General features: G+C 42.4%; 1 protein-coding gene and 1 long non-coding RNA gene across 2 annotated transcripts in view; one reads left to right on the top strand and one right to left on the bottom strand.

The window, feature by feature from the left end:
- The first annotated feature begins 4,849 nt into the window (after positions 1-4,849).
- LOC123164538 (uncharacterized) lies at positions 4,850-15,415 on the top strand. Its single transcript, XM_044582055.1, has 24 exons — positions 4,850-5,122; positions 6,002-6,111; positions 6,447-6,612; positions 6,699-6,799; positions 6,901-6,973; positions 7,053-7,194; positions 7,870-8,030; positions 8,314-8,438; positions 8,520-8,619; positions 8,835-8,931; positions 9,030-9,081; positions 9,429-9,530; positions 9,611-9,757; positions 9,841-10,012; positions 10,105-10,353; positions 10,488-10,642; positions 10,977-11,105; positions 11,235-11,352; positions 11,535-11,730; positions 11,930-12,041; positions 12,120-12,274; positions 12,851-14,264; positions 14,357-14,551; positions 14,636-15,415. The coding sequence occupies exons 1-24, from the start codon at positions 4,972-4,974 to the stop codon at positions 15,110-15,112; spliced, it is 4,899 nt and encodes a 1,632-aa protein (XP_044437990.1). The 5' UTR covers positions 4,850-4,971; the 3' UTR covers positions 15,113-15,415.
- A 4,934-nt stretch (positions 15,416-20,349) lies between these two features.
- LOC123167653 (uncharacterized) overlaps positions 20,350-24,716 on the bottom strand; it is a 7,996-nt gene continuing 3,629 nt past the window's right edge. The window contains exon 4 of the long non-coding RNA XR_006484024.1: positions 20,350-20,989. This is a non-coding gene — a long non-coding RNA (uncharacterized lncRNA). The remainder of the gene's footprint in view (positions 20,990-24,716) is intronic.

Raw genomic sequence — 24,716 nt, 5'->3', positions numbered from 1 at the left:
GAATTTTTGCTTTCGCCAACTCCAAATACTTCATTTGCCTTGCTACAAGCCCAATTAGGTTCATGAACATGATATTGAATTCTTGCACCATCTTCTTAGCCTTCACTTCATATCCAAAAGACTTTCAACTTCTCTTCTTCAATTGTTGTCTTGCACTCCTCGCATTCTACCTTGTGCTTCTCCACAACCTTGACCTCCAACTACCTTGCTTCCTTATCTTGTTTTCTCTCTGCCTCCAACTCCTATATTGCTATTATCTCTTCGACCGACGTCTTGAAGAAACTCCATTCTTTTGATTATACTTCTCACCCACCTCACAGGCGACCCCTTTTTGATATTGGTGACCACCGATTAGCTCTGAGTACCACTTCGGCCTTCCCCTTCATCATCATCATCGACATCATCATTATTTATGAAGCTCTGCAGTAGATGGTGATTTAGTCTTCTTCTTAGCTAGAAGAGATTTATTGTATCTTTACACTTCTCATTGTGTTGGAATAACGCCAAACAATGGACCATGACAATTACCCTTGCCATCGGCTCCCTCCGTTTATACAACTAATGGTGTAGTTGAGGTCCAAAGTTAAACATTTTTTTAGGAAATTAGGTGTAAAACTTTTTTTAGATAGGATACTCACTAGCATTTCCTCCTTCATTCACTTGGCTTGGCACATTTAACTTGGGCGACACAACCTGCACACCAATTGCAAACATTTCTTTATTGAGCGTTCGGACGATATTGTCACATTTCGATGAAAGTGCTTGACAACGCGCTTCCAATAAGTCTTCATGCTTTGATCGGTCCCTTCAACCGAATCGAAGCTTACACTCTCCTTTGACATGACCACTGAGGTACCCCCTCCCCCGTGGTGTAGTTGGTCAACCTTCCCCATTTTCTTCTCTATTGTAGAGGCATCCTCGACGACACTATCATCAACTTCCTTAAATGAACTAGACAACGAAATGCCGTCTATGACGAAGGACTCATTCAAAATTTTGAGGTATGATTGATCACTACACATATAGAAAATGAACTATTTTTATCCATCATCGTCCATACTTTGAATAATTGCACCGAATTTGATTCATTTAGCATCAAGAAATGAAATAAAAAAACCTTTCTGACGTTTGCTCAAAGTTTCCAGGGCGTCGTACTCATCCTTCTTATACAGCGTTGCAGCAACCAGAGTTGCGGAGATGAAGGCTGCCTGATATGGCGCAGAGAAAGGGGGAGGAGGTGGTGGAATGGTGAAGGTGCAAGAGATAATGCGACCACCATGGTCCTCAAATTCTTCGATGGTGCGGCGGAGCTGCCGACGCCTCCCTCTCTCCCCAACAACAGAGGAAGGGCGCGGGCCGGTGGCTAATTCCGGTGGCAAACCGAGGCCTATACATTGTTGCAACGTGGGACGCAAGGGCAGGGGGTAGTCGACTGTGCGACAGGGTCGGCGTGCAGATAGACGAAGAGCGCCAAGGACGGTAGGGAAGGGCCGAAGGGAAGTGTTGCAACCATCCACGTCGACACTCTTGCGGAGGTTCGTTGAGGAAAGATGGTGGCGCGGTGGCGGAGATATGATCAACGCGAACAGAGAGCATGTCGTTTCTTCGGGCATCTCTTCCTCTATAAGTGGAGAGTTAGGGTGTTCTTTTGTGACCACTATAAAAACAGGGAAAGGTGGGCTATTAGAGGATATTTTTTAGCTCAACACGCCCTGCACCAGAAATTTGTTGGGGACAGTGGAGCAACCGGATATCTCTCTTATTATGAAACAGACCAGGCCAAATTTCCCATTACATTTGCAGCAAAACGCTACTGGGCATCTCACTTGCACACCGAGAGCTCACATCTAGAGAACCACATGTGCTATGCATCTTCACATCCTCCGCAGTGAGCAGTGAGCATTTCCTTAACTAGTTGACGCAACGGGCGGCAATGAGGAGGTCTCGAACGGGACCTCCCATTTTGTCCAGTGCGCGCACCGAAGACGCGAGACGCGCACCCCACGCTCCCCCCAACTCCTCTTTTGGGCCAGCCCAAGTACAGGCTACGATGCGCCCTACATTTTTTTTTGTTTTTTCCTTTTGTTTTTCTTTCTGCTTTTCTATCGTTTTTCCTTAAAATAAATGGGATTTCAAACAAGTTCCAAATTACAAAACAATTGTGATTTTTTTTAAATGTTCAAGAAATCATAAAATGGTTGTGAATTCACAAAAATGTTCATGATTTTGCAAAATGTCCAGGAAATCATAAATTTTTCACGGATTCAAAACATGTTTGTAATGAAAAACTATTTGCATATTCAGAGGATATTCACAATTTCGAAAAAGTGTGTGGAAAATTTATAAAATGTTCCTGATTTAAAAAAAAATGGTGTCCAAAATAGGTTCATGAATTTGAAAGAAATTTGAAATTTCAACCAATGTGATGATGTTTTAAAATGTTCATAGAATTCAGAAAAAATTCGTGAATTTCAAAAATTGTTCCCAAATTTCATAAAGTTCATGAATTGAAAAAATGATTGCTGATTTAGAACATGTTCATGAATTCACAAAAATGTTCATGCATTTTCAAAAAGTTAGTCAAAACAAAAAACAATATTCATGAATTTTAAAACTTCTCCCAAAATTTCGAAAAATTGTTTGCTGATTAAAAAAATGTTCAAGATTTCTGAAAATGTTCACGATTTCAAATAAAGTTCAATAATCTAATTTTTTTTCACTATTTCAAGACAATGTTCATGAATTTGGAAAGTTTCCATGACTTACAAAAATGTTCATGAATTTCTAGAAATTGTTCATGATTTTAAAAAATATACATGTTTTCCAAGACAATTCATGATTTCAGAAAATGTTCAAGAATTTAAAATGAATTATCAAAATAAGTAAGTAAAATAATAAAAATAAAATAAATGGGAAGGAAATACTCCCTCCGTCCCATAATATAAGAGCGTTTTTAACACTAGTGTAGTGTCAAAAAAGCTCTTATATTATGGGACGGAGGGAGTAATAAACTAAAAAATATGAGAAAATAAAACCAATTCAAAATTTAGAAAATGTAAAAATGGAGAATAGAAAAAAGGGTAGATGAAAAGTAAAAAACCAGGCAGAAACATTAAAAAAATCTGGTTCACAGAGTTCTAGAGAACCTTTCAAGTCCGGCAAAAATGTCGAAATGGGCCGGACCATACTGGAGGACTAAATAGCATTTTTTGAACTAGGACAGTTAAAAGAGGGTTTGTTTGAAGTAGACCTGGGCATGGGCAGCCCGGCCCGACGACCCAGCCCGAAAAACCCGGGCTGGGCCGGGTCGGGCTTTGTGGTCGGCTTGAAAAACACGGAGGCCCGACCCGGCCCAGCCCAAAATTAATCTTTTTAGTCCCTTCGGGCCGGGCTCAGGCCTACATATACTTTTTTGGGCCGGGCTCGGGCCTAGACTTTGCAAGTCGGGCTTTGATAGGCCCGGCCCGAGGAATGCCCAGGTTTAGTTTCAAGTGCAACAGATTTGATGCCACTTGATTCATATCCCCATGAAAAAGGTAGTGTGAAGATCCAGAAATCCAAGCACAACTCAAAGTTCTATTAAGTTTTCTTTTTTCTCTTTCTTTGTGAGTGTTGTAGAAGCGCCCTGCATGTCATGTTTCACAGTGTCGTTCCTTCAATTGACAATGGCGTGACATTGAGAGCACAAACTGTGTTCAGTGCATTTCATCATGGCTAATCCTCGCAACATGCTTTTTTGCATGGACTTATGGTGTCACCAATCATTGTTTTCTTGGGAGCTCGCCATATTTCATTGCCATATCTTTGCATGTGGAAGATTCATCCCTAGACAAAGAAGGGCTTCGATCCCATGCCTCATCCGACGGCGCTGCTGGCCGGCGATGGCTAGGGAAAGGCGCTCGAGATCTTCCTGTATATAGTAGTACTAGCTTGGTAGGACTTGCCTTGTTGGCGTATGTCGCTATATCGGTTGCTAGGGGAGTGTCGCCATTCACGGGCCGCGTCCGACAACTATTGGTGCTTGTTTCCATCTCCGTGGTGCTCCTCTGGCAGGAGACAAAGACGAAGCTGGGCTACTTCACCATCATCTCCATGAATAAGGCTATTGGATCCCCAGATCTGGAGGTGTAGTTCTTGCCACATCTGCTCTCTTCATGCCTTCATGGTGAAGGTAGACGAGATGCAGAGGAGATAATTAAGATCTACTTCTAGTCTTGCTGTAGTTGCAATCTTCTCCCTCGAGCTCATCATCAGGCGCACTTCAGTAGCTTGCCGACTTCAGCCCCCGCTCTGCTTCTTTTGGTCGAATGAAGACCCAATGGAGCCTCGTCGGCTCCGTTCATTCCTCCTGACGCGCCGTCGTTAAAAGGGCAGTCGAACTTTTGTTGTAGTTTCTTCCGGTTTGGTGGAGATGGCGCAGCGAAGCCACAAGTGGTTCACCCCGGCGATGGCGGCTTTGGTCTCCGGCTGGTACTGTGTAAAAGAAAGGATTGGATTGCGTTTTTGTTGTCTGTTCTGGGTCCTCTTAGCAAGATGTAAGGACTGGCTTGTATTTTTCTTTTCTTTGTGGGTCCTTGTGTAACTTATGCATTGATGCTTAATTATCTAATGAATGAAGTATGGGTCCTTCGAGACCCTTGCCCTGTTAAAAAAAAAGACCCATTTTTATACGGTGTAGTGCCTTTTTTCCGGAATCAAGTAGGGATAATTTGCATTTGCAATCTGCAAATACACCAAATTACGAGGGGCGGTTTCCTCTTGGGAGTGTGTGTGTGTGCGCGTGTCTGACCTGTGGGCCCACCGGGCATACACAGAAGAGGAACCACTTGGTTGGTTCGTTCAGGACTCGGGTGCCAGCAGTATAGCCGAGTCGCATCGCTTCGTCAAATCCCACCACCGACCGACCGACCGCCCGCCGGGAGATCTGAGCCTCCATCCATCCCGGCCGGGCCAGATCAGATCCGCGGCGCGATGGAGTGGGAGACGGTGCAGCACTTGGACCTCCGCCACGCCGGCGGCCGCCGCGGGGCCGGCGCCCCCGCGCGCCCGCTGCAGCCGCACGCCGCCGCCTTCCGCGCCTCCCAGGCCATCGTCGCCGTCGCCGTCGGCACCCACGTCGTCGGTACGTACGCCCCCCTTCTCCTCGCGCCCCTCCCTCTGCCGCTGTGGCGGAGCTAGCTGGGCGGGCGGGTCCTGCCTGGTGATCTATCTGGTCTCCGCTGCTGCTGATCTGCGCTCGAACCGGACCATCTCGGGTCGCGGGAATGCCTTCGCCCCGTGTGTGTAGCTTCCGTGATCTGAGCAGCTTAGCTAGTGCCCATGCGTGCGAGTTCGACCACTTCATGGACGCAGAGGAGACTGCTGTGGAAAATTCGGCCCAGCATGGGTTCAGTTCTCGCCAGGAGTAGTCGAATTTGACTAGCTGGGGCGGTGGAAATGGGTGTGGACCTCGAATTCTGGGCTCCTGAGTCTACCGTGTGTAGTTGCGGTCACTGATCTGAGTAGCTCAGCTAACCCGCAAGTGAGATTGATCAACTACGAGTCCAGCTCTCGCTACTGACTAGTTAGTTAGTCTTAGTCCATACAGATCACTCGCATAGCTCGTTTTCGCACCCAGGACACCTCTTGGGCCTGAAATGCTGCGGAGCTCTAGGTACTATGTTTCCATGGTTCTCTGCTGAGTAATAGCTGCTGTGTTTTCACTAGGATTTCTGGAAGCTACTATAGCTAGAGTACAGGTAGTTAATGTCGGTATCATATTTGGGTTATGTTACTGTGATACATCATTCGTGTCATGCTTTTGGTCCGGGAGGTCCTTTCGTTGTCACTTTGAGGTAATCCAGTCGGTTATACCTGACAAGTATGAGTCCATTGGCGTACAGTTTACTCAATAACTATGTTGAAGTTTGTGTAAGACGTTAAGAGAGGAGTGCACATGGCTTGTAAGGAAGTGGCGCATCGAGCTCTTATTAGCTGTCTCGTTTTTCTCTTCTCTTTGCAGAATTTGATGCTTTGACTGGAAGCAAGATAGCTTTGGTTGACCTTGGAGCTCGTGTTGTTCGTATGGCATATAGCCCTACCTCTAGCCATGTTATCATTGCTATCCTTGAGGTTTGTATTGTTTCAATGCTCCAGTATTTATTTGGTACAAGTTATTTCATCCACTTAGAACAACGAATAATATTGTACCATCTAATCTAGACCTAGCAGAATTGCCTATGTTTTCAATACTGTGGGCAGAAAAGTTGCTATTCTTCAAGTTTATCACTAGACGTCTTTTATGGCTTTTATCTTTCATCATCCATCTGCCATCATAATGATAAAATATTGCTTTAGTAAGTTCTCAACTCACATGATATTAATATTGCTCTCTAGTAAGTTCTCATCTCACATGATATTGACATCTCATGCAACTGTTTCTTGTCTATGCATATCTCCTTCTGTAGGATGCTACAATCAGATCATGTGATTTCGCTACCGAGCAGACGCTTGTGCTGCACTCACCTGAGAAAAAAACAGACCACGTTTCAATAGACACAGAAGTTCATCTTGCGTTGACACCTCTTGAACCTATTGTTTTCTTCGGTTTTCACAAAAGAATGAGTGTGACAGGTTTTTCTCTTCACTTGAAGGGCTCTGCATTTCATTAAAAAAACACCTATATGTGTTCTTTAACGCCCTTTTCTCTCTTATTATAGTTGTTGGGACTGTTGAAGGTGGGAGGCCACCAACAAAAATAAAGACTGATCTTAAAAAACCCATTGTCAACCTGGCTTGCCATCCTCGCCTTCCTGTGTTCGTAAGTCAATCATTCCTTCACTTCTTTTTGGTGATTCCTTTACATATCTTTTTGGTTTCTTTTCTGTTTTCCTATCTTGACATACAGACTTTTAATTTCAGTATGTAGCTTATGCTGAAGGCTTGGTACGCGCCTACAACGTCCAGACATATGCTGTTCACTACACGTTACAACGTAATATACATTGCTTTGTTTTCATATGTTTTATCATTTAGCCACCAGCAGGCTTCATAATTTTTCCATTTTCTGGCAGTTCCGGTTGACAGTACAATTAAGCTCATGGGAGCTGGTGCTTTTGGGTTTCATCCGACCTTAGAGTGGGTATTTATTGGTGATAGAGGAGGCACTCTCCTGGCATGGGATGTATCAACTGAGAGGCCAAACATGATTGGGATGTAAGTGTGCTGTACCTTGTACACTGTTGAGATTGGGAGAAATCTTTTGTTGTGTGATTTTTTTTTTGCAATATGCAGTACTACTGAATTTTTATCGCATGGACAGAATTAATGTTATATTGATCGTTGGTTGGCGATCAAACATTGAGTTGCATAAAACACCAGTTTAGTTAGAACAGTTTTTACAGGGCTGCTTTTATGCATATTAGAGTGGTTCCTTTGGATTTATATTCTGCTAGCTATATTATCTGTGGTGTCTTTTCGCAGAAGTTATAGTGGATCCTGTCACCCCATTGGAGGACAATTGATTTTACATCGAATTAGTGTATCTTTCTGTGCAAGTTCAATTATAAAAGGACAGACCCAGTGCATAGAAGCTCCCACACAAGGTGGGGTCTGGGGAAGGATTATAGGAACCTAGTCTTACCTGTGCAAGTTCAATTATAAGTTATAATATTATGCTTCGCGTTCCTTGACCTGGATTTCATTAGGAAAGGCATAGTGACATGTTGTAGCCAAGTCAACCCTCTCCATGCACTTCTCTGTTATTTGGATGGCATGTTATTCTGCTTGGTTAAAGTGCTTCCAGACGTACTGTTCATTCTCAGTTATTTCCTTCTACATCTTTCATCTATCTGCAATGTGATAATCTGATTGTTGCCTTTTTTCTATCAGTACACAGGCTGGTTCCCAGCCAATCACATCTGTTTCCTGGCTTCCTACACTAAAGCTGCTCGTGACAATTTCGAAGGATGGGGGTCTTCAAGTATGGAAGACACGAGTTATTATTAATAACAATAGACAACCAATGGAAACTCATTTCTTTGAGCGTGCTGGTTAGGTTTTGTCCTCCTTACCGTTTATGCTTTTGCTCGAACTTTTCTGTTATTTTCTTGTGCTTTGGGTTTTAACTGTCATGTTGGATGGTTAGTGCTGTATCTCGGTGAGATGGTGACTGTACATCTCTGTTATAGCACTTAAGCCATTTTATTGTTCTCATATGTTGTTAAAATAGTCTCAATAATTTTTTTCATGAACTGTGCTACTTAGTGATTGCTAATCTTTCTTTTTTCCTTCCTACAATGAGCTGTGTAACCATTTTCTTCGTTAACTATGCAGCCATTGAAACAATGGACATCACAAAGATACTCACTCTTCAAGGTGGTGAAGCAGTGTACCCTTTGCCTCGAATAAAGAATTTGGCAGTGCATCCAAAGTTCAATTTGGCTGCAGTGATTTTTCAAGTTAGGCCACACTAACTCTGAACCCCATAAATGCAGTATTCATTGCCATGAGTTTCATAAAAAAGTGTCATTGATTTGCAGGATATGTCTGCGACAGAAGCTGCAAAGAACAAGGCTGCATACACAAGGGAAGGAAGGAGGCAGCTTTTTGCTGTACTACAGGGGGCTAGGGGGTCAACTGGTAAGCATATGGATGTGTTTTTTTTCTTCTCATTTTGCTATATTTATCCTTATTTAATATTCTCAGATCACCCCCTTGGTTAAAATTGCTGAAAACTCATTATTTCGTTTTAGTTGGATCCTACGGGTTAAAATACTGTATGAAGTCAGGCTATATTTCCTACACTGTTAGAATTTTGAGCACTTCATGCACTAAAATTTGTTGTGGTATTGCAGCTGCTGTTTTAAAGGAGAAACTTTTGGCCCTGGGTTCATCCGGAATTTTAGCAGAGCACCAACTCCAGGCGCAGCTTCAAGAGCAGCACTTGAAGGGGTAGAATTTCGTATTTCCATTTACTATGTCACCATACTTTCTTTGTTGCACACAGTATTTATAATGGTTGGAGTTTACTTCTTCTTTCTTTTTGTCAGCCAGAGCAAGCTAACTATCTCAGATGTTGCAAGGAAGGCTTTCCTTCACAGTGTATGTGCCTCCTTTTGGTAGCTTTCAACTTGTGCTATGTCCTTACATGTACTGAAGCTATGTAGGTTCCATCGAACCTGAAATAAAAATATACTCTTTTCACAAGAAAAAACAACAACCTCTTTGAAAGCTTCATTCCCAAAAGATTGTTGTTCTTAACCTATGTTGGTTCTGTCATGCTGCAACCTCAAAAAAGTTTGCATGCTTCCGATTTCAGCCTTTTGTTAATATACTCTATATCTTATCAATTTTAGCCCTTATTGTTGGTTAATTCTGCTGGTCAACCAATACTTGTGCTTGTATGTTGTTACAAACTTCTTAATTCTCTTGCAAACAATTTTTTGCAGCATTTCATGGAGGGACATGCTAAAAGTGGTCCAATCTCTCGTTTACCCCTTGTTACTATTTCAGATCCTAGCAACCTTTTGCGAGATATTCCTGTTTGTCAGGTGACTGCTATAACATTCAACGTTTTTGCTTACTTAAACTATTTTACTCTCTAACCAGTTTGCTAGTTTTGGAACTGCAGCCATTCCATCTGGAGTTGAACTTCTTCAACCAGGAGAACCGTGTGGTTCAGTATCCAGTTAGAGCTTTCTACTTGGATGGATTTAACCTGATGGCCCATAACCTATCATCTGGAGCCGATAATCTCTATAAGAAGCTTTACTCTACGGTATTTATTGCACAATGGTGCAACTTTTTCTTGTTTATTTTGTTCGTTCTCTGTTTTATAATTCCCATGCACCCTATTCCCAGATTCCCTCAAATATGGAATGCTACCCCAAGTATATTTCATATAGCCCAAAGCAGCATATGTTTCTAGTTGTGTTTGAATTAAGTGGTCCAAGTGGAGTGACGCATGAAGTTGTTCTTTACTGGGAGCAGACTGATTTGCAGACAGTAAACAGCAAAGGAAGTTCAATAAAAGGTTTTCCATTTTGTGACATATTGTATCTAATTGCCACCGTAGGACATTTCTACATGATTAGCTGACCCCTGGTATGTGTTGCCCTTTCTTAGGTCGAGATGCTACTTTTTTGGGACCGGATGATAATCAATATGCTATTCTGGAGGAAGACAGAACTAGCCTGAATCTTTATAATCTCAAACCAATAGCCACGAAGGAAGCTCTTGAAAATAATGCTGCCGTGCTTGAAGAAGAAGAAAACACATTTGCTGAGAATCCTACTGCTAATCCAACACAAAAGCAAGGTCCTATGCAGTTTACTTTTGAATCTGAGGTCGATCGCATATTTTCATCTCCACAAGGTACGTTTTCCTGCCATCTTGCCTCTCTCCTTTCAACAAAAAAGAACGATATGTTATTAGGGGTGACCTATTTGAGATATTAATGTTACTGGACTCAGGTGAACTATTGCTGACTAACGCATTGCTCCTTGCAGAATCATCCTTGTTGTATGTGATCTCGGGAAAACATATTGGACTGGCGAAGCTCCTGACTGGTTATAGGTTATCTACAGACAATGGGCTATCTATTACCACAAAAACTGATGGGAAGAAGTTTATCAAGTTAAAGCCAAACGAAACTGTTCTTCAGGTGCTTTATTTGTATTGATTCACTCCTAGGGTTCCGTAAAGAGTCTTCCAAAATGAAGTTAGTGACCGTTCTTGGTGATGGGGTTATGATACATTTTCTAAAGATGTTCTTGGATGGGTTCCCTCGAGTAGTTTGGTGTAACTGATATTCAAATGATGCATTGATTCATGTCTAAAATATTAATCTACTATGGGCATTATGGACATCCTTTGATTAGTACCCTTTTGAAACTTGTCTAAAACAAGCATTCAGTTTCACCACCAGCATTATGGGCATGCAGTTACTTGACTGCGTTTGACGTGCGTACTCTTAATGAAATTAATCTAATATGCAGGTCCACTGGCAGACAACTTTGAGAGGTCCTGTTGCCGGAATATTGACAAACCAAAGGGTACTAATCGCCTCTGCTGATCTTGATATACTTTCAAGCAGCTCAACCAAATATGATCGTGGTCTCCCATCAATATCCTTTAATCATTCTAGTTTTCCGATACTCTCGCTCTTTATGTTGTTACTCAAACTTGGATAGCTTATGTCTTGTCTTGCCCTAAACTGTTAATCATGTTTTGTTGAGCACTTAACTACTGCATACTATCGGTCAATGTTGTGGGTTGGACCAGCGCTCATCTTCTCAAGTGCAACTGCAATAAGTATGCTTGGATGGGACAACAAAGTTCGATCAATCCTTTCCACTAGCTTCCCTCGTTCTGGTAACAGTTACTCCCAGACTTCTTTTTTGTTATGATGACATAAGTTACTTTTTTTTCATTTAAATAACCAACCTAGCATTTGTGCTATGTTCCCAGTTTGTTAACATGCTCCGTGCTATTGTTTTCTTGTTAGTCCTATGAGTTTGTGCTGGACTTAACCATATGCATCTTTATGCATGCAGTGTTGCTTGGTGCCTTGAACGACCGTCTGCTGCTTGTGAATCCAACAGATATAAATCCAAGACAGAAAAAGGGTGTGGAAATAAGAAGCTGTCTAGTTGGTCTTCTTGAACCTCTTCTTATTGGTTTTGCTACCATGCAGCAACACTTTACACAAAAAATCGATCTTTCAGAAGTGCTATACCAAATAACATCGAGGTAATTTTTTTTGCTTGGCTGCTGTACTCATTTTTCAGTACACAAGTGAGTTACTTGTGTTGTAGCATTTAGTAATCATGCACTGTCATTTGGTTGTTCGTTTATGTTTTAAACTTCTGATCAGAGTAATTTTTGCATAGTTTTTGTATTTAACTGGATGTCCATGATTTACCCATTTATGTTCTCTCATTCACTGCAGGTTTGATAGTCTGCGTGTTACTCCGAAGTCCCTGGACATATTATCTAAGGGACCCCCTGTCTGTGGAGACCTTGCTGTATCATTATCTCAAGCAGGACCTCAGTTTACACAAGTGAGCTTAACCTTCACCATCTTTTGTTTCCTTCATTGTTCTCTCGTTGATCTAATACTCCATTGCAACTTGTGATAGATCATGCGCTGCAATTACGCCATCAAAGCTCTCCGGTTCTCTGCTGCTTTATCGATTTTGAAAGACGAGTTCCTGCGTTCCAGAGATTATCCTCAGTGCCCTCCCACTTCTCATCTGTTCCAGCGTTTCCGAGAGTTGGGCTACGCATGCATTAAGTACGGTCAGCTATCATCTCTAACTTTGATCTACAAAAAGGATATCCTCTCCACTCATATGACTAAATTGCAAATACTGTTTTATTTTTTTCCTGTATCACAACATGTCATTACTTCTACACCAACCAAATGCTGAAATTGCTTAGAGACACTAGACATCATCTTGAATATGGAACTTCAGAGATATCCTTGGCTTGGCTTCCACATTGCTACTCCAGAGTCCAGACAGAATCCATACTAGTTAATTTTGCTTGAAAAGTTCTGACTAGTGTGCATGCTGGCCCAATCGCAAAACTAGCTAGCCATAACCTGTTTTATATTTGGATAATGGGTGATCTGTTGTGTTTGGATAATGTTTATATTTTTTTAGCGGAGATAATATTTTACATAGCAATCACTTGTTGTGTATGCCCTGTGCTAATTAACATAATCTTAACGATTGCCTTCTTGCTACTTAAATACCATTAGATAAATTTATGTTTTGTAAGGACTGTTCTTATTTTCCTTATTCCCAATTTCCTCAGTGTAACAGTCTACATGATTCAGAGCGTAAATAGTTGATGCATTCCTTTTCAGGTATGGTCAGTTTGACAGTGCGAAAGAAACATTTGAGGCTATTGCAGATCATGAAAGCATGCTGGATCTGTTTATATGTCACCTGAACCCTAGTGCCCTGCGACGCCTTGCACAAAAGTTGGAGGAATCTGGTACAGATCCTGAGCTGAGACGTTATCTAGAAAGAATACTGAGAGTTCGTTCAACTGGATGGACGCAAGGTGTCTTTGCCAATTTTGCTGCTGAAAGTATGGTGCCTAAAGGCCCGGAATGGGCAGGAGGGAACTGGGAGATCAAAACACCTACCAGCATGAAGAGTATTCCTCAGTGGGAGCTTGCAGGAGAGGTGATGCCCTACATGAGAACAACTGATGCTGCCATCCCATCTGTTATTGCAGATCATATCGGTGTTTACTTGGGTGTGATGAAGGGCCGGGGTAATGTAGTGGAAGTAAGCGAAAAGAGCTTGGTTAAAGCTATGGCGGCGGCCAGTAGTGAGAATGGGCAACCGGCATCTTCTGAATTGGCACTGAAAAACAAAGCAAATGCTGCTGGTGATTCAGTTGGTGATAGTCTGGCCAGGCAGCTAGGGGTTCAAATTGCTTCTGCAGATGAACAGGCCAAAGCAGCGGAGGAGTTTAAAAAGACTCTGTATGGTGTTGTTGATGCTGGAAGCAGTGATGAGGACGAGTCAACGTCGAAGACTAAAAGGATACAAATCAGGATACGTGATAAGCCTGCTGCACCTGCTGTTGATGTTAACAAACTGAAAGAGGCCACGAAACAGCTAGGTTTGATGGCTCCTCCGATCAGTAGGACAAGGTCGTCTGGAACACCACAAGAATTCAGTCAGCCAGCAGGCCCAGCACCATCTGCTGCTCCAGCAATGCCGAGTGGCGCAGTCGATTTCTTTGGAACAAATACTTTGGTGGCGCCACCACAAGCGCCGACCGGCGGCACGGGTCCTGTAATCGGAGGCCTGGGAGTGACAGCTGGACCTATTCCTGAGGACTTCTTCCAGAACACCGTTCCATCACAGCAACTTGCGAATCGACTGCCTCCTCCAGGAGCAATCCTGCAAAGAATGGCCAATCCTGAGTCTGGGATGAACGTCGGCAGACCGGTACCTACTCAAAACATGATGGGCAATGTTGGTCTTCCAGATGGTGGGGTGCCGCCACAGGGGCCACAGCAAGGCCAGTTCCCTCAGCAACAAGGCCAGTTCCCTCAGCAGCAAGGCATTCCTATGAACCCAATTGGCCTACCTGATGGTGGTGTACCTCCACAGAGCCAGGCTCTTCCTTCACAGCCACAGGGCTTTCAACCTGCTGCTCCTACTCCTTCGCAACCAATTGATCTCAGTGCTCTCGAGGGTCCAGGAGCGGCAAAGCAAGCTGCTCAGCCCCCAGCGCCTAAAGCCGTGCGTCCTGGCCAGGTACTCTACTCTACTCTACTCTACCTTTTGTTAGACACTTTATCTGATGGACTTGGCATAGCTTCAGCTGACACCCGTATCCGTGATTACAGGTACCCCGTGGCGCTCCTGCTGCAGAATGCTACAGGATGGGTCTTGCACATCTTGAGCAGAATCAGCTCACGGATGCACTAAATTGTTTGGATGAAGCATTCTTGGCCCTCGCCAAGGACCAATCACGTGAAGCCGACATCAAAGCGCAGGCTACCATTTGTGCGCAGTACAAGATCGCCGTTTCATTGCTACAGGTAATAATCATTTTTATCTGTCATCAAAGTTCAGGTTGCTCTCTGCTGCTTATTTTTTGCGTGAAATGACTTCTGTGCGTGCAGGAAATCGCTCGGCTGCAAAGAGTCCAGGGAGCTGGCACGCTGAGCGCCAAGGAGGAGATGGGCAGGCTGTCTCGGCATCTGGCGTCCCTGCCCATCCAGGCCAAGCACCGGATCAACTGCATCCGGACCGCCATCAAGCGCAACATGGAGGTCCAGAACTTCGCCTATGCCAAGCAGATGCTGGACCTGCTCTACTCCAAGGCGCCGCCGACCAAACAGGATGAGCTCAAGAGCCTCATCGACATGTGCGTCCAGCGGGGGCTGACCAACAAGTCCATTGACCCGTTTGAGGACCCCTCGCAGTTCTGTGCTGTCACCCTCAGCCGCCTCTCCACCATCGGCCACGACGTTTGCGACCTCTGCGGCGCCAAGTTCTCCGCCCTCTCGGCCCCAGGCTGCGTCATCTGCGGCATGGGCAGCATCAAGCGGTCCGACGCCCTCGCCGGCGCTGGCCCTGTCGCCTCGCCCTTTGGCTAAGTTTTGCGCGTGACGGGTTCTGTTCTGTTTGTTGCCCGAGCCTCTGTTTCTTGTATGTATTAGTGTGCAGTCAACATTCTTTGTTTTGTGCTGGGTTGTTGTTGCAGTTGTGGTAGTAGCCTTGGAGATACCATTTTGTTGTGATTAATTTCTCTATATGATTCTACAGAACATACATAGGGCTTGTCCTAGCAGATAGCGATCCATGTACCTAGAAGCTCTACCCACGGCATTTGCAATATTTTCGCTGTTCTTTTGTTTTTTGAAAGTTCAAGTTATTTGCAATGTTTTGTGGTACCTCTACTCACGGCATTTGCAATATTTTTGCTGTTCTTTTGTTTTTTGAAAGTTCAATTTATTTGCAATGTTTTGTGGTCATGAAGGCAAAGATTAATTTTGCTGTGATTAACTTCTCCATGTGATTTTACAGAGCTCAATCATAGCAGCCAGTGATCCATGTACCAGAAGCTCTACGTACCGCATTTCCAATATTTTGTTGATCTCTTGTGGTTGAAAGTTCAATTAATTTGCATTATTTTTGGTACTGAAGGTGACGATGTCTTGCATGTGTTGGTTAATTGTACAAAGGCTTGTGCCCTGCGGTTCGCGCTCAGGATTTGCCCAGTGAGGAGTTCTTTGTTGATTCAGGCCCGTGTTGGGCAAGTTGACACCGGCATTTGACGTAAGCTATTGTTTCTCACCTCGGAAATGATTTGATTTCTTTGTGAAGGAAATCTGCTATTTGGCCGTTGATCATTTCTTCAAAATTTGTGTTTCTTCTTTTCTTGGGCTTAAATGTGGAATGATGGCAATGGTAAGTCTGATTTTAGGGCTACTTTATTGAAAACCAGTATGTTAGTAATTCTTTTCTTGGAGTACGAAAGTTGAAATTCGGAATGATGGCAACGGTAAGTATCCGTCATGTCTGCAGCTTGAGGAGTTCCTAACGATGAGTCTTTTGGGTCTGGTAGTCCCTTTAGGTCCCATTTGGTTGGGCTACAGATTCCTAAGAATCAGTTGTGGCTTGGATTCCTGAGAATCAGCTGTGGCTATAGATTTCGAGAATCAGAAGTTTACTATTGTTTACCCTTCTTTTAGAATATCAGAAGTATTGTGAAATATCTGCAACGCCCCGAATGCGTTGGTCAACCGTGAAACGTGCAAAACTAATCACACTCATTGAACAACTCACAAATCTTCCAATTCATACATACATACATACACATTCTCACCGGGAGAAAACACACATGATATGAACAAATGTCCATCAGAGAAGAGAAAAAAAATGACAAATAACATGGCAACTTCTCAACCATGATAGTAGAGGAGCGGTTCTACTCGATGGACCAACATGGAAATGAGGGAGGCGGTGGAGTGCAGTAGATCAGGCTCGGGAACGGAGCATATTGAGGGCATGGCTGGAGCAGCGAGTGGTGGGCTTGGGGCGTTGGTCGACCTCGGGACGGTAGAGGGCGCATGAGGTTCCATCAGGGAGGATGGTGCACAAAGGTCGGAGAGGCGGAGGAATTCAGATCCGACTGCTATGGGTGCCGGCGGGGGGTAGGGCATGTGTGCCTCGCCACAATCAGATGGGAAAAATGAGGGCGGGGATGAGAGGAATGAAAGGTTTGAGAGGTGGTAAAAATATGTAAAAATGTCAAGTGAGTGCGGGAAGCAACAAAGAAGCTCGGGAATCAGCGATTTCACAGATTCTCACTTTGGCTGGCCCGCAGTTCATTTAATAGAATCAATTCTGGCAGTTCACTTATAATAGAATCAATTCTGGAGGAATCAGGTTGGGAAGCCGGTTGTTTGTTAGGGCTATGGGCCTTGGTAGATTTAAGAAAGAGGCATTTGGGGTTATGCAACACCTTCAAAGATAGCAAATCTTATGTGGCAACCTCCAAAGGGTTTTAGAGGTTTTGGAGTGTACTACTATGTCTGATTCCTTAAAACTTGTTACCTTATATTAATTCTCTCTTATATTTCTCTTATGTTTGTGCATATGAGCTCCTCTTCAATTTGACCTTCGTATGGATATAATTGAAATTTTCATGTTCAAACTCAAACAATTCAATAACATTTAAAATCCATGGATTGTAAAAAAGAAGCAGCAAAACACCGATCTTCCATTAAGTGTGTGTGTGCCTCTTCTTTTCGAACAGAAGCGTGTGTCTGACAAATAACTTACAATAATTTTGCAAAAACTATTAGAGTGACCTAGTTAACTGAAGCATCTCATCATGCAAGCCCTTATGAAATCAAGTCAAAGTTCATATAAAATCTACCATGTGCAAACAACTATATTTGGTTAAAATACCAGTGATTGTCCTTGCTGATTACGTAGCAATAAGCCAGCTAACTAGATTTGAACTAGGGTAGGAATGAAAAAGATTACATCAAAGTCCTCAATGGTCCCCCATGAGTATTCAACAAGTGTGCCCATGTCGGGGTTACGATACTTCAAGTTAGTCATGCAAACCAGAAAATTATTTCCTTGATGAGTTTGACGCCAGAGATACGATGATCCGTCTTGGTACACTATCTCATCGTCGAATGTAGCTATCAGACGAACAAAAGCCCGGAAGTTGAAAACATGGCGCTGCTCCCACCTTGGCGGGTTGTTGCTTTCCGCATCATTGCACATCCATATCTCAGCAGATTCATAGTTGGGCACTAGACGATGGACGGCTAGCTCACCGTTCAACTTAGCTAATCTGGATTCTAAATAGTCGCCCCCTTCAAACCATGGAGGACCCGTCATGATGCTGAATGACTCGTCTTCAAGACTAAACCGGACAAAGCACGTCATACTTGCATGATCAGGCAGAAGCGAGGGATCACATTCATACATCAGTGAGTACTGGTCAACTGTCCAAATCAAGGAACCCTTGAAGAAGGTCGCAATCCGTCCTACTAGAAACGGGTACGATGGTTGTGCGGCCGTCTCACGCCAGTATTGGTCCTTTTCGATAGTGAACACCTCCATCCCAAGGCCACCCATGGCACGCGTTTCACGGTAGAAGAAGCGAGCGACCTTGTAGGCGTTGGAGCGATGGTCGCGCCCGAAGCCGAACGCTTGGTGTCCTTGTGCCACCAAGTGCCAGCGCGACACAATGCTGCTGGGGCTCTAGGGGAGCTCGAGGACTCGGCCTGTGGCTGGGTTGAGCACGCACACGGTATCCTCGAGCCCGTCGCAGTGGACAAACCCATGTCTTGTCTTGGCCTCCTCTGCGTGGAACGAGGAGGTGCCATGCAAGAGGGTCGCCACGCCCTGCCGTCTCTCCTACCACAGGTACAGTCCCGGGGTGGACCATTATCAAGGATTCATAGCGCGATCCCTTGCAGATCAATCCTTGCTAATAAGCATATAAAGATTAATCCAAGTTGCCCATCATGCAACTTTGGACCGGACAACATCAAACATTTGTTGTTTGAATGCAAGCTAGTTGCGGATGTGTGAAAACTGCTAGGCGTGGATGATATCATCAAACAGGGCATCGGGGTGGACCGGGCTGGAGAAGTAATACTTGAACACTTGTTGTGTTTGAAGAATCATGAAGTTCATATCTTGGGCCTTCCAAATTACGAGAAACTGTAGCGACTGTAGCATGGTGCCTGTGGTATGAACGATGGAAATTAACTCATGGAATCACCCAAACAGCAGCTCAAATCAGTTTGGTCGTGAGAGGACGCGGCGAACTACATTATCTCTTGTACTCAGGAGCTCCGTTGATACTGTGCTACGACTTTCTCTACATTGTTAATGTTATCTATGATCTCTCGGCATTATTGTAATACTGCAGTAATTGGATCACTGAATCTTTTCAGTTTGATTCGGGTTGGTGGCCGTCTCCGTTTTAAAACAAAAGGATCTCCCTGTCTGGTTCGCATATTCTAAAAGAACAAAAGTAGCAGAAAACAAGGACATGTGATCTTATTTAAAAACTGTGATTCACCCTAGCAACTTGATTTTTTTAAATTTTTTTTTATTCTCTGAAATCTTGGTCGTCCTGGCGATCATCTTCACTCGAGGGCCCCGGGAAGATATTCCCTAGGCGGACGTGTGATGCGTCATGTTCAATAGTTGTCTTTACAATTTAAATTTCTCCCCGCTTACCAAGGTGGACAAAAACAATCTCCGAGTGACGCGTGCTTAGTGTAACAATCGATAAATGCATCGCTGAGTGATGTTTGCCGAGTGCTCGATAAACACTGGGGGAGAGAGTATTGATCTGACATACCTATGTGTGATGGCAGGGCAAAACGCACGCGTGCTGTCTCACTTCGCACCCTCACAAGCCATGCCCCATTAATCATCGTCGATCATGTAGCTATCGCCCATGTATATTTTTTCAATAAAGGGCATCACCCATTGAAACCTCAGTCGTTCCTAGAGCCATCACCCATTGAGTCATGGAGCCCTCCTCATATAGCTATCACACTGTCTTCTTCTGCGAGCCATAAATGTAGTAGTAGCACTGTTTATGGATGCATGTGTGCGCAGTGATGATATGCATCGCTCCATCTGTAAGAGTCCGTGAGCCGTTCATACACTTGTGTGTTTGATTGAAGGTGAGCCAGCATATCCTATATGCTTAAAAAGTCATCTCATTAATTTATTTATCTCAACATGCAAGCATGCTAGATCACCATATAATTATGAACGAAAATAGAAATAACCACACAACAACATTCAATCATGCATGGAAAAATGTTTTTCATTCAATTATTCTACTTATACCAGATAAATATTTTATAATGATATACATTCAAATATATTAAGTCATATGTATTTTTAATTTTGATTCTCATGTTATCAACTAAAAATTTTATCAACCAATTCTCGCATAACGCGCTGGGTGTCATCTAGTTATTACAAATGAACTGACTGGGTACCCTCTAGTTATTACAATTGAACTGACTAACTGGAGGCAAAATTTGCAGCTAGCTTAGTTACCCATGAGAAAAGAGATTCTCGCTTGCACCAGGAGGTCATGTGCATGGCTCAGCCGTCCATTTGGTTGGAGATCCGCATGTATGCATGCTTATCTTCTTTGTTGCATGGCTTAGCCATTAATTAATTTAAAATGGCCCACACATGCATGCTTTTGTGTTGCATGCCCCATCCACCTCACCTTTCATCTCTTTTTCATTTCATCTTCTAATTTCAATTTACTATATCTTTTAAACCAAAAATCCAAATTAAGTTTTGTTTACATATTTGTGTTCGTCGTGTCGAGAACTTTCAAACAAGACAAATTTTGAATACATTTCAACAACTTCAAAAAAGACAAAATGTAACATTCCGTTTTATCGTTTTGTCCAGTTTTACCAAATTTTATATGCTTTTATGTTTTTTGGGTTCTCGGCTTAGGGCTTTAGGGCTTAGGGTTTAGAGATTTGGGTTTAGGGTTTAAGTTTCAGTTTTGAAACTTGCTAATTATATCATCGTTCCTATCAAGTTTTACGAGTTGAAACTTGATCGGTCACTCGATTTGCCTCGCGATCCGTAAAGTAGTTGGACTCTCCACGAGGGTACACCAAGTTTTAAGTTTAGGTTTCTAAAACTTGCGATTTTGTCTTTCGTCGTACCAAGTTTCAGCTGTTCAAACTTAACGAAGATGTAAAAATTCACCAAAACATATTTGAAATGAATCTTACTTGAAAGCCCTCATCACAAGCAACACGAATCTGAAAAAAAAATGGACTTATCGTTCGTAATATATAGAAGACTGAAAATTGAAAGTCGAAAGAAAAAGCATGAGAGCCGAGATGTGTGGAGCTGAGAAAAGCTGCAGGAGAAAATCCACTCTCAGTTACCCATGACCTGCTGTCCCGACCGTCCAGTGTTCTCTCATTGGTTCTACATCAGATCTGCGTCATGAACATGGTTAACTAGTAAGCTCCAATCTCCAAGGAAATTTTTTCATTGAGCCCCGCTGTTAATGCATCTAATCTCTTTTTCAGGAAAGTTCCTGCGCTTTTTCTGTGACGCAACAATTTGTTCATTTCATTCTTATAGATTGGTGATGACATTTGAATTCCATACCATTCAGAAAGAACATTTGAATTCCATGCATTTTTTTTTCTGTCTGTGCTGTTAGAATATGCGAACCAGAAAGAGAGATTCTTCAGTAAGAACGGTGCTGCTACGTTTGGACTATCTATCTATCCTGTCCGACCCCTCACCCTGATACAACACGACGGCCAGCGACAGGAATCAAACCGGCGAGATTCAGTGCTCCAAAACGTAGTACAATAATGTCCAGACAAAAACAATAATGCAGCTGCAGTAGACGAGGGGAGAACAGCCAACCAAATGTACGGATGGGAGGGAGGGAGAGATCTAAGATCAGTGAACCCAGCAGCCAGCACATGCTAGTTAATCTGAACCATTCACCTTTGCATTACTAGAAATTTTGAATGAGAAGAAACCGTATGAACGCGTGTCTTTCTGCCATGTGCAAGGAAAATATCAAATATTCGGTCCAAAAAAGCATATATTGCAGTCTTTTCAACTTGTATTCTTCTCACATAGAAGAAATGCAGGAAATTCTATAGGCCCAAAACTGCACCCAACAGCTAATTAACGTGTAGCTTCCTAGAAGATTTTGTGCTAGAATCAATGCAGGAGAGAGGATGGAGTCGTTACCTTCTTCGTGGCAAAGAAGGGGGCATTAGGTAGGCCCTCCTAATCGAACGTTGTGCCCAGACTTCTGCGTGGTCCGGAGGCTAAACTTCTTTTCATGTTAACCCATTGTTTTGAGATAGATGGAAAAGGGTACAACTCTGAGGTAGAACAATGGCCATCGCTTTTCGTGAGACCAATCAACTTAAAAATTCACTTGGTACATCGTGGCAAGTAGCTACAGTTAGATCAATCTCTAGCGTATTTTTTTTTCTTCTCTGTATTTATCTGGCCGGACTATTTCCAATCATCTTTAGCAATAAAATGCTCTCTGGATTTGCTTCGTAAAATAACAATTTGGATTTCTAGATTGATTTTATTATTTTCTTCAAAATATTGGGGCTTCCTAATGACTTCAATTATTTTTTTGCTTTTCACAAGGATGCATGCTACTCAGGCCGGACTGAAGTAAACGAACACAAAAGCCCTACTTTGTTCCATCATCATCGCCATTATATTATTATTATTATTATTATCATCATCATCATCATCATCATCGTCATCGCCATTATTATTATTATTATTATTATTATTATTATTATTATTATTATTATTATACGGGGTGGATGTTGTACTAGTAGATTAGTCTGATTTTTCATGAGTGTCCTAGGCTGCAACAAGTGTGTTTGTTGGATGTGGTTCTTCACAGAATGATAGCGACAGAGGTGAAAGATGTGTTCAAGTATGTCATGGTCGATGGCATCAATGTGCTTGTGCACTTCTTCCCCCTTCATTATTTTTGGTTGTTCCAAACTAAGAGCAACTCGAGAAGAGTCACAACATTTTTGCTCACGAAAATTGCTATGCAGACGGTCGGCAGAGTATATGGAGGCTGAAGCGGGCTTTGGCAATGTAAGAATCACCAAAAACCAGTCACAATAAATTCCCTCCAAGTAGTACCCACCAATCATTTGGCCAAAGATTCTTCCCCAATAATCCCCAATTTAGAAGAAGAATTTTGATTCATACAACACATTCAGAAGCATCAATTTCATATGTTGGCACGTGAGGTGGGGGCAAGCGCGCTATCCCAAATTCGCCGCTCCATCTCCTAGTCCATCCACCTTGTACATATTCAAAAGTACGATTTACATGTCATCGGGTATTTTATTTTCCGTTTTATTTTACTTTTCTTGCCTGTCAAATTATGGACATTTACTAAATTCGTAAACATTTTTTTACAAGTATGTGAACATTTTTTAGATGCATGAAATTATTTTTCCAATTCACAAACAGTTTTCTGGTTTATTTTCAAATTCGTGATCTTTTAAAAAATTAGTATTAATTTTAAAATCCGTCAACATTCTTATATTCATAGTTTTTTTTTCAAATCCACAAACCTTTTCCTAAAACTCACAAATATATTTAATACATGATTTTTTTACAAATTCATGAATATTTATTAAGAATTTGCAAACATTATTTCATATTCATGAAATTTTCTTTCAATTCATAATTTTTTTAATTTTTTTTTCTACATTTTGGATGTACAAATTTATTTAATATATAAAAAATCAGATTTAATTTCCCCCCTTAACCAGGAACTGCACGCTAGAGAGGGGTCCAGCAACCGAGCAATTGAACTAGCTAAGTGGTGGAACGACCCACAACCTGGTTTCCTCAGCGGTTTTCTTTCATTGATTTGGTTGTTTATGTAGCGAGACCGATCATTGCCACGTTTTGAGCAAATTTTTGAGGAAAACAAATACTCCTCCGTTCCAAAATAGATGACCCAACTTTGTATTAAAGTTAGTATAAAGTTGAGTCATCTATTTTGGAACGGAGGGAGTATAAGCTAAATGCTCCTTGGCCATCTGTTTTTTACTTTTATTATTGGAAATTATTTAAAAAATATCTAAAATGAAATAAATATAAATTTATTAAGTAATGTTGAAGGATTTTAAAAATATTTATCATTTTAAAATATATCCATAGATTTTTTTTAAATGTTCAAGGGTTTTGAAAAATGTTCATTTTGAAAGTATTCACAAATTTAAGAAACGTGGATTTTTTTTAAAATTCTCAAATTGCAAATATCATGAATTTAAGAATGTTTCAGAATTCCAAAATATGTTACCAATTTTTTAAAACTGTTCACAAGTTTAACAAATTGTTCTGGAAGTTTAAAATTGTACAAATTTTAAAATGTTAACATATATTAAAAAGTGTTTGCTACTTTAAAGTGTTTATGAATTTTAGAAATGTCCAATAATTCGAAAAATGTCCATGAATTCGTAATATATTTATGAATTATTATTTTCTTCGACTGTAAGAATTATTCACGATTCCAAATATTCGCCATTTTTGTAAATAATAATGTTTTAAAAAAGAAAGAAGGAAAAGAAAGGAAAGACATCAAAAGGAAAGACACTTGAAAACAACGGTGACTAAACCGAGCATAGCAAAACCCCTCTCGGCCGATGATATTGGGACATGGAGCCAGGGAGCGAGCCGGAGCACTGGAAGCCCACGCCATGTCCGCTTCCGCCATGGCTGTGAGCTTCTACTGCCACACCTGCTTGCGTCTCAGCACGAAGGCTATTGTGTCTAATAAACTCGGAAGGCGAGAGTATCACACGTAAGAGCATCTCCAATACAACGTCCAGACATAAAAATATATAACTTTTAGACCGTTTGAGACAAAAAACGCTGCCAACAAACGGTCTATATGTAAAGAAAAGGACCGCGGCCTTCCGGTAATGTAAAATTGAAAACTTTGTGATGCAAGTTTACATCACGAGATGCAACTGGTCCAAAACCGCGGCCGCCCGCCAAACGTCCAACCGCCAGTCCATTCCCTTCCGCCTCGCGACCGCCCGCCCACTCCCCACCTGCCGCCGCCCCGCCGTAGCTCCCCGCTCAGCCGTCGCCCCGCCGCAGCTCTTCGACGCCCTGCCGTAGATCCAGACCCCC

The sequence above is a fragment of the Triticum aestivum genome, chromosome 7D, assembly GCF_018294505.1.
Source record: "Triticum aestivum cultivar Chinese Spring chromosome 7D, IWGSC CS RefSeq v2.1, whole genome shotgun sequence".
Classification (NCBI taxonomy): domain Eukaryota; kingdom Viridiplantae; phylum Streptophyta; class Magnoliopsida; order Poales; family Poaceae; genus Triticum; species Triticum aestivum.
This window is presented reverse-complemented; position numbering and strand designations above follow the sequence as displayed.